The 13951-nt window shown below is 42.5% G+C and overlaps 1 protein-coding gene across 1 annotated transcript; it reads right to left on the bottom strand.

The window, feature by feature from the left end:
* Positions 1-12991: 12991 nt before the first annotated feature.
* Positions 12992-13861, bottom strand: LOC124795626. Its single transcript, XM_047259697.1, has 3 exons — positions 13703-13861; positions 13418-13583; positions 12992-13368 (listed from the first exon to the last, which is right to left on the bottom strand). The coding sequence occupies exons 1-3, from the start codon at positions 13859-13861 to the stop codon at positions 12992-12994; spliced, it is 702 nt and encodes a 233-aa protein (XP_047115653.1).
* Between the last annotated feature and the right edge of the window lie 90 nt (positions 13862-13951).

The raw sequence follows: 13951 nt of genomic DNA, 5'->3' as shown, positions 1-13951 counted from the left end.
GCCATTAATGTCGTAAAAGCGTGGCCCTCCATTCATTTTGAAAAACTTCCGGTTTGCCAATGTGAGTCATGAAATACATGGAAAGATTTTAATTGTATCCACTTTGACGTTGACGTCAGTTCTATGATCACTATACACTACGTGACATGCTAATTAACTGAATTTGAAAACGCTGTGGTAAATGAAATGACTGTCTAGGAGTTTTACTGGTGATATCGAAGTGGTGCAATAGTACTGTGAACTATATTCTGTAGTGTGAATTTAGTCCGGCATGCTATTATTTGCGTTAGTTCTCTATACTAGAATATAACTCACCTATGCAAATGAATAGGCCAGTGCAATTAGTGACCTTCGATCGGAATTACTGCGATAGTTCTAGTCTTTTAAACTGTTATATGAACTTGTCCCCTGTTGTAAAATCGATGTTCTCGTCATTGGAGCCCATGTGTGTCCCCATGTCAAAGAAACCAGGCGAAATCACGGCAATCATTTGTCCCCCGTGTATCCCTTTCCTGATGGAAATTTCGGCTAAAGTAGCTTGAATACATTTTGAGGACCATAAAATTTGCCAAAAACCTCTGTTTATAATGTTTCTTCTACCTCTTATTTTGCACGGATAGGTTTGATTTGTCTGAAATAACTCGTCCCCAGCCCACGTTTGAGAAAAATTAACAAACAATTGACATAGCTTAAAAATTTGACGTAAGACTTGCATGTTCTGCATTTTATTGACCCTGTTCAAGCCGTACTGAGGTAATCCTGCGCGCTTGTCAGAACTGCTGTAGCTACTTCCTGTGTCTCCCCACCCCAAAAGAGAAAAGAGGGTCACGGGACAAGTGGGGTGGGGGTGGGGGGGGGGGGGGAGCATGGTGACAGGAAATCCATCCGGCTATCTTATACCACTATCATCGAAATGCACATTAACATGCCGACCCCTCGAGATATGAGGTAACGGTCAGGAAAAAGAAGAGGAGATAATTTAATCTGAACACCACGTTAATTAATACGTTACAGTTTCCAACTGAAAACATTCCAAAACAAGGTTAATGCACTTCAGTGTTTGCTTTTTACGAGTATGTCAATATACGAAGTATTGCTAAACGTAGCAGATAATTTTTGAAAACATAAATTCCTGACATAGTGTCGTTAGAAAAACTATATGAAACTGCCATCTAATAACTAGCGCATTGTCGCCGACTGCAGACGATTATTGCTCGCGACAATGTCAGCGATATATCGCTCGTGAATGGGCAATTCATGAGCTCGTTGTCGACAGAACTACTAAAGCCAGATCACGAGTTATACAGATTCGTAGGAGGTCACGTATGAATCATGCTCACTGTTATAAGTTACGTATCACCGAAATGAAACACAAGCAACGACGACCGAAGTTGGCAGAGAAATGAATCAATGCATTACAGCTCAAATTCGAGCGACCTTTACCAACTTAGTACTACGGAGCTGAAAAGCAAAGAAAATGTGGGAGCACTGAACTGGTACTGAGGATATGAACTGACCTGACACAAAGATGACAATACAGACGAACCTTATTTGATGATACCCACGTAAGCAGAAAAATACATTTGCAAAACCCATTTCATTCCATAAACAACGCGCTTATGGTATAAAAGTCAGATCAGTCTCTTGTCAAAAACAGAACTTAATGCTTGAAATCCATCTACAATCCGTTATAAATTCTTAGAAAAATGTATTATTTCTTACGATAAGGCTACGGAAAACATGTTTCAAGACACCATTTTGTTGTACTAAACTTGTCGAAAGAATATGGAAAGCACGAATAAGTTCTTTTGTCCGATTCCACCCGCCGGCTTTGATCAGTGACCTCATACCTAAGTCAAAGAAGGTACATGCAGGCGATATGAGGACAACGAGCGCAGTCGAAGCACAGTATTCAGACTCTGGCAACGAGGCTTATTCATAGACAAGAGGTTGTACCACCAGAAAAAAGACAGTACACATACATTTGGTAAAATACCATCGCAGTCCACCCGATTAATTACTAAGTCACAAGTTGTATAGTGGATAAATCTGAGGTAACGAAAAAGAAAGTAACAGCAGAAAAAAAAGAAATATACATGTGTGAAATAAATTATTATCATAGTTTGCTCGAGTAAGTGAAAGAACAACCGACGATTTTTAAAGTCCATTACAATATTACGCATGGTAAACTCGTAATATTATAGAATAGCGGTAATTCTTAATAATAAAACAGAATCTATATGATTAACCATTCGGCCGAAAGCTACAATTGTGAGAATCTTTTTGTTGTGCCTATCTGCCACTCAGCATCTCCTCTGATGAGTAACAACTTTCCTTCTCATAATATTGTTACATTCCATCCTGGATTTTCCATTGTTTGAATCTATAGGACTACCGCAGAAAAGTGGGGGTTTTGGGCGGGACCAAACTAAAATCTAAGACAACTACCCCAAAATTAAATAAAGAATAAGATATAGGAAACTTAAGAAGGACTTAAGCAGGAAATAAGGAGAAAGCAACGCAAAATTCTTAAAAGGAAATGCACTGTACAAGTAAGGAAAATTCACGAGAAAATAATAAATCTTGGAATCGATAACTGGAGTTGACTATATGGATCAATTATAGTTATCGATTTCAAGGTTCATAATTTTCAATGTTTTTGCTGTGGTGTGTGCAGTTCTTTGTTACAGGATTTCTATTTTGTTTTGCCTTCTGTACTACTGCGGTGAATAACAAATCTCGGAATGGATAACTACAATTGACTTATATACGTGACTTCTAGTTGTTGATTCCAATGTTAGTTATTTATCGCGTTTTTGCAGCAATAGAGGAAGCGATACCACACAGTTAAATCCTTACGGAATTAGCAACCCACACCTGATGAAAATGACATCATAAAAGAATGAGGAGTCGACAATTAGGGTGATACCACACCTGAAAATTCTAAAAGAAGGCAGAGTAGGTTCGTGCAGTGGTTTGTTACAGCATTCGTGTTTTTGATGTTACTTTACGTACTATGCAGCGGTGTGTACTTGCGTTCTTTGCTAACTGTCATGCATGGAACCAATCTACTAATTGATTCCTAGTTCCGTTATTTTTCGCGATTTTTACTGGCTGTGAATTATATCGTTAAGTATTTAATTTTTTCGTATCGTTCTCTATGCTACTGCAAAAATATGAAAAATAACAAAACCTGGAAGTGACTTACAGGGCTCAAGTACAAAGATAAGAACCAACAAAATAAATCCTAGAAGTAATAAGAACATAAAATTAATGGAAAGTCGCAAAAAATAGTGAACCGTGGGATGGAGAACTGAAACTGACCTACATAGCTATCCTCTTAATTTCCTGCCTAACCTCGCTATCGGAAATCGTACCATATGCGAAAAAAAATTGCGAGCACCTAGATTATAAATATCATTGCAGATCGTCTAACATCCCCGTAAGCTGTGCTCTTAGGTTCCTGCTCAGCCTCATTTTCGAAAATAAGTAGCCAAATATTTTTGAGAAGCTATATGGTAAATACGAAAAATGGTTCAAATGGCCCTGAGCACTATGGGACTTAATATCTGAGGTCATCAGTCTCCTAGAACGTAGAACTACTTAAACCTAACTAACCTAAGGACATCACACACATCCATGCCCGAGGCAGGATTCGAACCTGCGACCGTAGCGGTCGCGCGGTTCCAGACTGTAGCGCTTAGAACCGCTCGGTCACACATGCCGGCGGTAAATACGACTGCTAATAGCTCTAGTCGCCGCGATTTAGGCTGCCCTCTCAAATTCTCAGTAACCGCGACATATTTGTAATAAGGAGCATAGTTTATATCAGTTACTAAGAAAACCACAGATGATATTTAGTAACAGGCCACTTACATCCTTCGCATCGTAAACTTGTGACGTTACACAGGACGTCACTCGTTAAAGCTGACAGGCGGAATCCGGATTGGCAGAAATCAGATGCTGGTTAGCAGTTTACCAAAGACCTCCATCGTTGCTGCGTGCAGCTCACGGTTTCTTACAATGTTGCTGAAAGGGGCACGAACATTCGTGTTGCTCGCCTTTCGACTCGATTCAGACTGTTTCTAAGCAACGGCACAGGGCGTTGAACAACAACTCCCGCAAATGTGACGTCATTTTGACGTCACGCGCAACATCGATGACCGCATGATCGGCTATCGACTTTGTTTCAACGAAGAATATGAATATTATTGCGCCTCGATTCACTCGCAGCAATTTAAGTTGCCCTATTAGGTTCCTGTCTAACCACACACTCGGAAGTCGCTACATATTCCGAAATAGACAAATATTTGTGAGGAAAAAAAGATAAAAATTATATTGCGGCTCGTTTTAGTCACGCCATTTAAAGCTGCACTCTTAGGTTCCAGACCAACCACTCGGAAATCGCCAAATATTCGGAAATAAAGTGCCAAATTTTAGAGGAAAGGCAGAATATGAATTTTACTTACTGCTAATTCCAGTCGCAGCAATCTAAGCTGTCCCCCTAGAGTCCTGCCTAACCACATGCTCGGAAATAGCTAAATATTTATTTCATCCTTCGTTCTCAAATCAAACTCAATGTGAATAACATCCAGTATTGCAGAACACACTTTTATTACGTTCATAAGAAAGTAATAGAACGCGTTAACAACGCCAACAAGAAAAAAATTGCATGTGACGGGATGCGAAACAACTTTCGGCTCCAGAAACCACGACGTTATTCATGTGATGTTTAATATTTCCTTATTTCTTTCCTTTGGCCGCCAAGCCCATCTTATTCTCACCGTCATTGTCCCGGGCACCACAGCCTATTCACTTTTCGGTTATTATCAGCAGTGGATAGTTTCTTTAATTGTACGGCGATAATTGTCCGCATTTCCTCTTAGAGTAAACAACACAAATGACGACGTGACGCAACTTTTAACGAACAATACAGTGGTTCTCTACATCGGTAACACTCGGTTCACTAGCATTCCCCTCAAACGTAGCGTCATTTTGACATCGCAGACAATATCGACTCCCACATGATTGGCTATCGTCTTTCGTTAGCATTCGACACGGGCCTCTCACAAGATTTCCTGACCGCAGACCGCAGATTCACAAAAACGTCATTCTTGGAATGATTTATTACAATTATTGCTATAATCAGATGCCCTGTAATGATTTATCGACGGTTAATGTCTTCATATAAGAGTGCTCTCTTACGAGTGAGTTATTATCGGCAATAGTTTACAAATTAAGAATGAAACATACTTGTTTTATAATTTGCAGCCGGCCACGGTGGCCGAGCGGTTCTAGGCGCCTCGGTCCGGAACCGCGCGACTGCTACGGTCGCAGGTTCGAATCCTGCCTCGGGCATGGATGTGTGTGATATCCTTAGGTTATTTAGGTTTAAGTAGTTCTAAGTTCTAGGGGACTGATGACCGCCGATGTTAAGTCCCATAGTGCTCAGAGCCATTTGAACCATTTTATAATTTGCAGTATGTCATTTCAGCGTAATGGAGCATCGAAAATTTATCACAAACACATTATCATTAAATGTCACTTAATAATGCATCAACGATACAAGCCTTCAAGAAAGAATATGTTGACCAAGACCGTAGTTAAAATACGAAGGAAAAACAGTAAAATCTATCAGTCGAGACAAATCTTTCGGTATGTGAATGTAACCAAAGCTATTTATTTATTTTTATTTTATATGATAAGTCTAGTTCCATAGGACCAAATTGAGGAGCAAATCTCCCTAACCTTGGAGCGAGTCAGTACATGAAATTAACATCAGAAACGGTAGTAAAACATAAGAAAAAATTTACACGAAATGCGTGCAGATGACAAGATGCTGAGTAAAACTACAGCAATCGACAATATATTACGTGAACTTTCTTAATTTTTGTCCTGGAACTTTCCAGTAGTAAAGAAGGAGTGAGCCATGAGGAAATTCTTCAGTTTGGATTTGAAAGTACGTGGGTTATTGTTAAGATGTTTTAATTCTTGTGGCACCATATTGAAAATCGACCCAAAGGAATACTGCACGTTTTTCTGCACAAGAGTCAAGCAGGTGCTATTCAAACGCAGATTGGATTTCTGTCTAGTATTAACTGTCGGAAAGCTGCTAATACTCCGGAATAAGCTTTTATTGTTAACAATTAACGACACCAAACAAAATATAATTCGAGAGACTCATGTCAGAATTCCCAGACTCCTGGACAAAGGTCGAAAAGAGGCTCGCGATGTTACACCACATATTGCTGGAACCACATTTTTCTGAGTCAAAAATAGCCTTTGGTAATGGATGTAGTTACCTCAAAACATAATACCGTATGTGATAGGCGAATGAAAATAAGCAAAGTAAACTAGTTTCGGTATTGGGCTATCACTTACTTCAGGTATTGTTCTGACAGCAGTTACAGTAGCATTACGTTTCTGAAAAAGGTCCTGAACATGGTCTTCCCATTATAGTTTACCATCTACCTGAGCACCTAGGAATTTGAATTGCTCGGATTCACTAGTCACAGGCCCATTCTGTGTACTCAAAATGGCAGTTTTAGTTGAATTGTGTGTTAGAAATTATGAACAGTTAATATTATCGTGATTTAACATCAGTTCCTCCCCCTCCCCATATAACTTACCTGTGCTCCAGTCACCACGTTGTAGCCGATCTCATTGCTGTGGAGGAAGTCCAACTTCTGCAGTAATACTTTATGATCAACAAAACAAACGTCTTTGTTAAACCAAATACGAGGCGTGTTTTTTAAGTAAGTACCGTTTTGAAATTAAAAATAGACGTGCTAAGATATCTCAATAATTTTACTTTTACATGAAAGCCTGTACCTTGATCTACGCACTGACGCCATTACTGTCTGATTCTTCCTTGTTTACGGAGTGTACTGAGTGTTTACGATGCCTCCGATAATTGTGAGTCCCGCCGACTGTGAAGTAAGATTTCTTAGTGCTAAAGGCCTAAAAGCGATCGATATTCATCGTGAGATCTGTGCAGGTTACGGAGAAAACATTATGAGCGATGGAATGGTAAGAAAGTGGGTCAGAGCATTCAAAGATGGCCGCACAGATGTGCGTGATGAACAACGGAGCGGGCGTCCTTCGGTCATTAAAGAAAGTTTGATACAGGAAGTGGACGATAAGGTGAGAGAAAACAGTCCCTTTACGATTTCCTCCTTGCGGGATGACTTTCCTAATGTTTCATGTAATGTTTTTTATGGCATTGTGACCGAGCACTTGAATTACCGAAAATTGGTCGCACGTTAGGTACCGAAAATGTTGACGGATGTGCACAAAACCAAACGTTTACACAGTGAATTGACTTTCCTTGAGCGGTACCACAACGATCGTGATGATTTCTTAAGCCAAATTGTTACGGGTGATGAAACATGAGTGGCCTACGACACACCAGAATCAAAGCAACAGTCCATGGAAGCTGAGCAAGAGCATCGTTTTACTGCAAGGCAATACCCGTCCGCATGTGGCGAATCAGACCAAAGATCTCATCACAACTGTTCGATGGGAAACTCTAGATCATCCCCCGTACAGCCCCGATCTTGCGCCCAGTGACTACCATCTGTTCCTGCACTTGAAGAAACACCTGGGCGGTCAGCATCTTCAAGACGATGACGAAGTCAAAACAGTGGTGATGCAGTGGGTAACAAGTCAGGCGGCAGACTTCTATGAGTTGGGTATTCAGAAACTGGTACAATGTTATGACAAGTGCCTCAATATTGACAGATCTATGTGGAAAAGTAGATTAAGGTACAGGCTTTCATGTAAAAATAAAATTATCGAGATATCTTAGCACGTCTTTTTTTAATTTCAAAACAGTACTTACTTAAAGAAACACGCCTCGTAATACATGTACTGCTCGACAGTTTTTATTTAATCCGTCCAGTGCCTCGCGGAGTAGAGAGAATATAGCATTTTCAGTTGTTAAACAATGTCTCAAAACAAACTGTATGTTGACAGCAATTTATGTAGATGAAGTGATCAATTACCTTTATATACACAGCCTTTTCAATAATTTTAGCAAACACCGATGGCGTAGAAATAAGTCTAAAATTTTGTACCATCTCCCTTCTCCTTTTTTACAAAGCCGTTTCACTATTGAGTACTTTAATCCTTCCATTCCTAAACGAAAAAGTACAAATATGGCTAAGTACTGAGCTAACAAACGCAGCACCGAGCTTTAGTGTTCTGCTACATACCCCGTCATCTCCATGATTCCCTTGGTCTTCAGTGACTGTAATTCAGTTTTCTACGCGTCATTATCACGGAAGTTCATTTCAGATAGCAGTCTTGTAACGCTATTTTCTAAGATTCCCTGTAGAACGAAGTTTGTTTTTTAATTCACCTCCTATATCGAGAAAGTGGTTGTTAAATTCTGTTCAAATACCTGACTTATCAATAACAAAAAGATTTTACTACGTATAGACTCGTTCTAGTGCTGCCGATTGGACTTCCTTCACTGTTGACATATGGTTTTTAATCTTATCTTGAGAATAGCTGTTCTGTTTCTATACCACATGCTTCTTGCGTTTCTTGCAACATTTTCAAGTCCCTTACAGTACCGTCTATAATGGGACACTGATGCTCGATTGTGACTACCTAAGTTACAGAATTCCCACCTCGCTCTACATGATATACTTACCCACTAACCAGCTACCAAGGTTACCTATTAGTGCCAGTAGCCTGTTTTGAACGTTCTAATGGAAAGCAGCTGTCAAAGGGCGTGTTCAGTGTGTTGAGGAAAGCAGGGCATTTATCGTCTACGTTATCAGCACTGTAAATATCATTCCACTCTTGTTCTGTAATGAGGTTTAAAAAATCTCGGTTGCCACAGGATTAATCTTTCGAAATACACTCACGGAGAAAAAATCGCAACACCGAAAAGGAGTTCAAAATGGTTCAAATGGTTCAAATGGCTCTGAGCACTATGGGACTTATCATCTGAGGTCATCAGCCCCCTAGACGTTAGAACTACTGAAACATAACTAACCTAAGGACATCACACACATCCATGCCCGAGGCAGGATTCGAACCTGCGACCGTAGCGGTCGCGCTCTTCCGGACTGAAGCGCCTAGAACCGCTCGGCCACAACGGCCGAGGAAAAGGAGTTGTGTGACTTAAACTAAAGTTGGTAGGCGCGTTCCTAAACCTGAAAACGATATCTATTCAACATTTCACTCCAGTTTCACATGGGTGGCCCTTGTAGCGCCAGTAGGAGCACGTGAATCAGGTTTGCTTTAAATACACGCTGTAACGGCCGTGAGCGTTAGTTACCTTTGATACTGGACGTGGTGAATTGATGTTAGTGAAGATTGATTTTAAGACGACAAGGACGACGTTATCAAAACGTCAGTGAGTTTGAATGAGGCCGTGTAAATAGGGTTACGATAAGCTGCTATAATGCTGGCAGCGGTGGTTACTAGAGTGTACAGTCGCAGGAAGACCGGGCTCCGGACGGGCACGTGGTACCACCGAGAGGGAAGATCATAGTGTTCGGTGTATGGCCGTGGGCATCGTACTGCATCTGCAGCGGCAATCTGAGCAGCAGTTGGCACCACAGTGACACAACAAACTGTTACTAATCGGTTATTTCAAGGACATCTCCGAGCCAGATGCTGTGTAGCGCGCATTCCACTGACCACAAAGTACGGCCATTTTTGACTTCAATGGTGTCAAGCGAGAGTTCATTGGAGGGCGAAGTGGAGGTATGCTTTGTTTTCTGATGAAAACCGGTTTTGCCTCGGTGTCAGTGATGGGCGTGTGTTGGTTAGAAGGAGGCCAGTTGACGGCATGAAACCAACTTGTCTGCGTGCTAGACACATAGGAACTACGTCTGGAGTTATGGTCTGGCGTGCGATTTCGTATAACAGCAAGGGCACTCTCTTGGTTATCCCACGCACGCTAGCTGCGAGATTGTGATTCGACCTGTTGTGCTGCCATTCATGAACAACATTACAGGGGATGTTTTCCAACAGGATAACGGTCGTCCATACACCACTGTTGTAACCCAAAAAAATCGGTTACTTGGTCTTCCTGGGAGTCTCTTGCCGATGTAAAGGTCCCATGTGGTAGCTCATGCCGTCCATCTGTCATCTTGCAGCCTCGCCATGTGGCCGCCCCGTTTCAAAAAAAGAAAATTAAAAAAAATGGTTCAAATGGCTCTGAGCACTATGGGACTTAACAGCTGAGCTCATCAGTCCCCTAGACTTAGAACTACTTAAACCTAAGGACATCATACACATCCATGCCCGAGGCAGGATTCGAACCAGCGACCGTAGCGGTTGCGCGGTTCCAGACTGAAGCGCCTAGAACCGCTCCACTCCGGCCGGCCCCTTTTTCCATTTGGTCTTCGTAGCTTGTTGTGCTATGTCTATTGTTGCTGACATCTTGTTTATCAAGGTGTTCGATATTCTGTCTTTCAGAGAGATGCCAAGGACCTTCCTCTGCATTTTCCAAGGGCGTTCCTATATCGTGTTTCTCTCTTTGGCTTTGAGAACCCATGTCTCACATCCATATAATAACACTGGAAAAACGCAGCTTTCGAGTGCCTCCATTTTGAGCCTTCTATTCAGGTTTCTTTCTAGCAATATGAACTTTATGGGCCAGAAAGTTTTCCAAGCTAAAGAAACTCTTCGTTTTATTTTTTTCCATTATGTTGTCAAAGGAAATTATTTGGCCTACGTGTATGTAGTGTGATACATACATTAGTTCTGTTCCTTCAAGATATATTCGGGTTTCTAATCCATTTGTGATTACTTGCGTTCTAGATTTGTTCATTGTGAGTTCTGCCATCTTGTTTTGTATGTTAAGCTCCTGGAGCATGGATTGCTGTTCCTTTGCAGTTTTGGCGAAGAGGACTATGTCGTCAACGAACCTCAAATTTGTTAGTCTCTTGCCGTTAAGGCATATTCCGTCTTTCTTATTCCATTTTAGTTTCCTGAATATGTCCTCCAGTATGCAGGTAAATACACTCCTGGAAATTGAAATAAGAACACCGTGAATTCATTGTCCCAGGAAGGGGAAACTTTATTGACACATTCCTGGGGTCAGATACATCACATGATCACACTGACAGAACCACAGGCACATAGACACAGGCAACAGAGCATGCACAATGTCGGCACTAGTACAGTGTATATCCACCTTTCGCAGCAATGCAGGCTGCTATTCTCCCATGGAGACGATCGTAGAGATGCTGGATGTAGTCCTGTGGAACGGCTCGCCATGCCATTTCCACCTGGCGCCTCAGTTGGACCAGTGTTCGTGCTGGACGTGCAGACCGCGTGAGACGACGCTTCATCCAGTCCCAAACATGCTCAATGGGGGACAGATCCGGAGATCTTGCTGGCCAGGGTAGTTGACTTACACCTTCTAGAGCACGTTGGGTGGCACGGGATACATGCGGACGTGCATTGTCCTGTTGGAACAGCAAGTTCCCTTGCCGGTCTAGGAATGGTAGAACGATGGGTTCGATGACGGTTTGGATGTACCGTGCACTATTCAGTGTCCCCTCGACGATCACCAGTAGTGTACGGCCAGTGTAGCAGATCGCTCCCCGCACCATGATGCCGGGTGTTGGCCCTGTGTGCCTCGGTCGTATGCAGTCCTGATTGTGGCGCTCACCTGCACGGCGCCAAACACGCATACGACCATCATTGGCACCAAGGCAGAAGCGACTCTCATCGCTGAAGACGACACGTCTCCATTCGTCCCTCCATTCACGCCTGTCGCGACACCACTGGAGGCGGGCTGCACGATGTTGGGGCGTGAGCGGAAGACGGCCTAACGGTGTGCGGGACCGTAGCCCAGCTTCATGGAGACGGTTGCGAATGGTCCTCGCCGATACCCCAGGAGCAACAGTGTCCCTAATTTGCTGGGAAGTGGCGGTGCGGTCCCCTACGGCACTGCGTAGGATCCTACGCTCTTGGCGTGCATCCGTGCGTCGCTGCGGTCCGGTCCCAGGTCGACGGGCACGTGCACCTTCCGCCGACCACTGGCGACAACACCGATGTACTGTGGAGACCTCACGCCCCACGTGTTGAGCAATTCGGCGGTACGTCCACCCGGCCTCCCGCATGCCCACTATACGCCCTCGCTCAAAGTCCGTCAACTGCACATACGGTTCACGTCCACGCTGTCGCGGCATGCTACCAGTGTTAAAGACTGCGATGGAGCTCCGTATGCCACGGCAAACTGGCTGACACTGACGGCGGCGGTGCACAAATGCTGCGCAGCTAGCGCCATTCGACGGCCAACACCGCGGTTCCTGGTGTGTCCGCTGTGTCGTGCGTGTGATCATTGCTTGTACAGCCCTCTCGCAGTGTCCGGAGCAAGTATGGTGGGTCTGACACACCGGTGTCAATGTGTTCTTTTTTCCATTTCCAGGAGTGTAGTTTTGTGGAGATGGGAGCCCCTTGTCTAACTCCTCTTTTCACACACGGAAAGATTGGCCTGTCGTTTCGGTTTTAACTGTAGCGAAGCTGTGGTTTTCAATGTTTCTTAGTAATTGGATGTATTTTGCTTCTACTTCTTGATTTCTTAGTGCTTGAAGTATTTTGCGTGTTCGATGGTATCGGATGCTTTGCTGTAATCAACAAAAGCAAGGTATATTTTGAGGTGGCGATCTTCCGACTTTTCTATTATCTGATTAATGGTTTGAATATGGTCTACTGTTCTCAATCCTTTGTGGATCCTGCCTCCTCTCAGGGTTGGTTCTCATCTAGTGTTTTTGTTAATCGCCTTGTTAGTACTTTCGTGAATAGTTCACATAGGTTGAATGTCAGGCTTATTAGGTCTATAATTGTTCATGTCATCTTTCGTACCTTTTTTGTGCAAAAGTACAATCGTACATGTTTTCCACTGATCGGGAATATCTCCAGTTTGTATGATTTTGTTGAACACTTCTGTGATGATTGGTGTTCGGAGATATTGGGCGTCTTGTAACTGCTCATTGTACGTGTTGTCTTCTCCAGGTGACTATCTATTTTTCAATTCAGTGATGGTTGTTCTAACCTCGCTGTGTATGATAGTGGGTATTATTTCAGTGGTGTTTGGGTCTGGATCGTCAGGGTTTCGGTCTGTGGCTTTGTTTGGTAGAGAACTCGTGTGTATTGCTTTGTAGAATTCCGTTGCTGATTTGTTTGTATCCTCTTTTGTGTTTAAATGTTCTCCCCCCTGATTCTTCGTTCCTAGTATCCATTTTTTTCCTCTCTGGGCGCTTATCCTCGCTTTTTTAATTGATTTGTTTGTTTCTAGTGTTTGTCTCGTTATTGCTGATCGGTGCTTGGGGATATCTTTCCGTATTTCCCTTTTCGTTATTTTGTCTTGTTTTGCGTATTCTTCTTTATTCCTGTCTGAAATATCTCTAGTTTTTCACATTATCGATCTGTGGCTATATGGTACTCTGACTTAATTTGCTTCTACTTTTATTCATTTGCTCGTCTTTGCTTGTGTCCTTGTGAGCTTGGTATATGCATTTTTCTAGTGCATTTACATTTCTTGAGTGTTTTGTTTTGTATTGACATTTGCTTGATGTAGTTGCTTCTGTAGTTCTTATTTGAATTTGTCTCTGTTCAGTTTTTCTATTTCTGGTTTGCTTACTGTTCCTACGTTTCCTCGTTTCTTCGGAATTTTTATTTTTGTCCCCACCATTCTATGGTCTGTGCTAAATTTTAATTCTGAGATTACTTGTACGTTCTTTATTATGTTTTGTTCCTCCATTAGAATGTAATCTATTTCGTTTTTCGTCCTGCCACCTGGCGAGCGCCAAGTCCATCTTTGATTTTGATTTTTACTGAAGACGGTGTTGGTTATTTTCAGTTTGTGTTCTTGAGCAAATTGTACCATTCTTTCCCCTCTCCTGTTTCTTGTTCCAAAGCCGTGTGATCCGACTGGGTTTTCGTCATCTTCCTTGTTCCAAAGCCATGTGGTCCGACT

Source organism: Schistocerca piceifrons, chromosome 4, assembly GCF_021461385.2.
Source record: "Schistocerca piceifrons isolate TAMUIC-IGC-003096 chromosome 4, iqSchPice1.1, whole genome shotgun sequence".
Classification (NCBI taxonomy): domain Eukaryota; kingdom Metazoa; phylum Arthropoda; class Insecta; order Orthoptera; family Acrididae; genus Schistocerca; species Schistocerca piceifrons.
This window is presented reverse-complemented; position numbering and strand designations above follow the sequence as displayed.

Excerpts from the sequence above, each read along its gene's own strand:
- LOC124795626 (XM_047259697.1), bottom strand. The coding sequence starts at position 13,861 with ATGGTACAATTTGCTCAAGAACACAAACTGAAAATAACCAACACCGTC. Across the intron at positions 13,584-13,702 it reads ACATAATAAAGAACGTACAA|AGACAAATTCAAATAAGAAC; the intron begins GTAATCTCAGAA and ends AAAACTGAACAG. Across the intron at positions 13,369-13,417 it reads TAGAAGCAAATTAAGTCAGA|ACAGGAATAAAGAAGAATAC; the intron begins GTACCATATAGC and ends GAGATATTTCAG.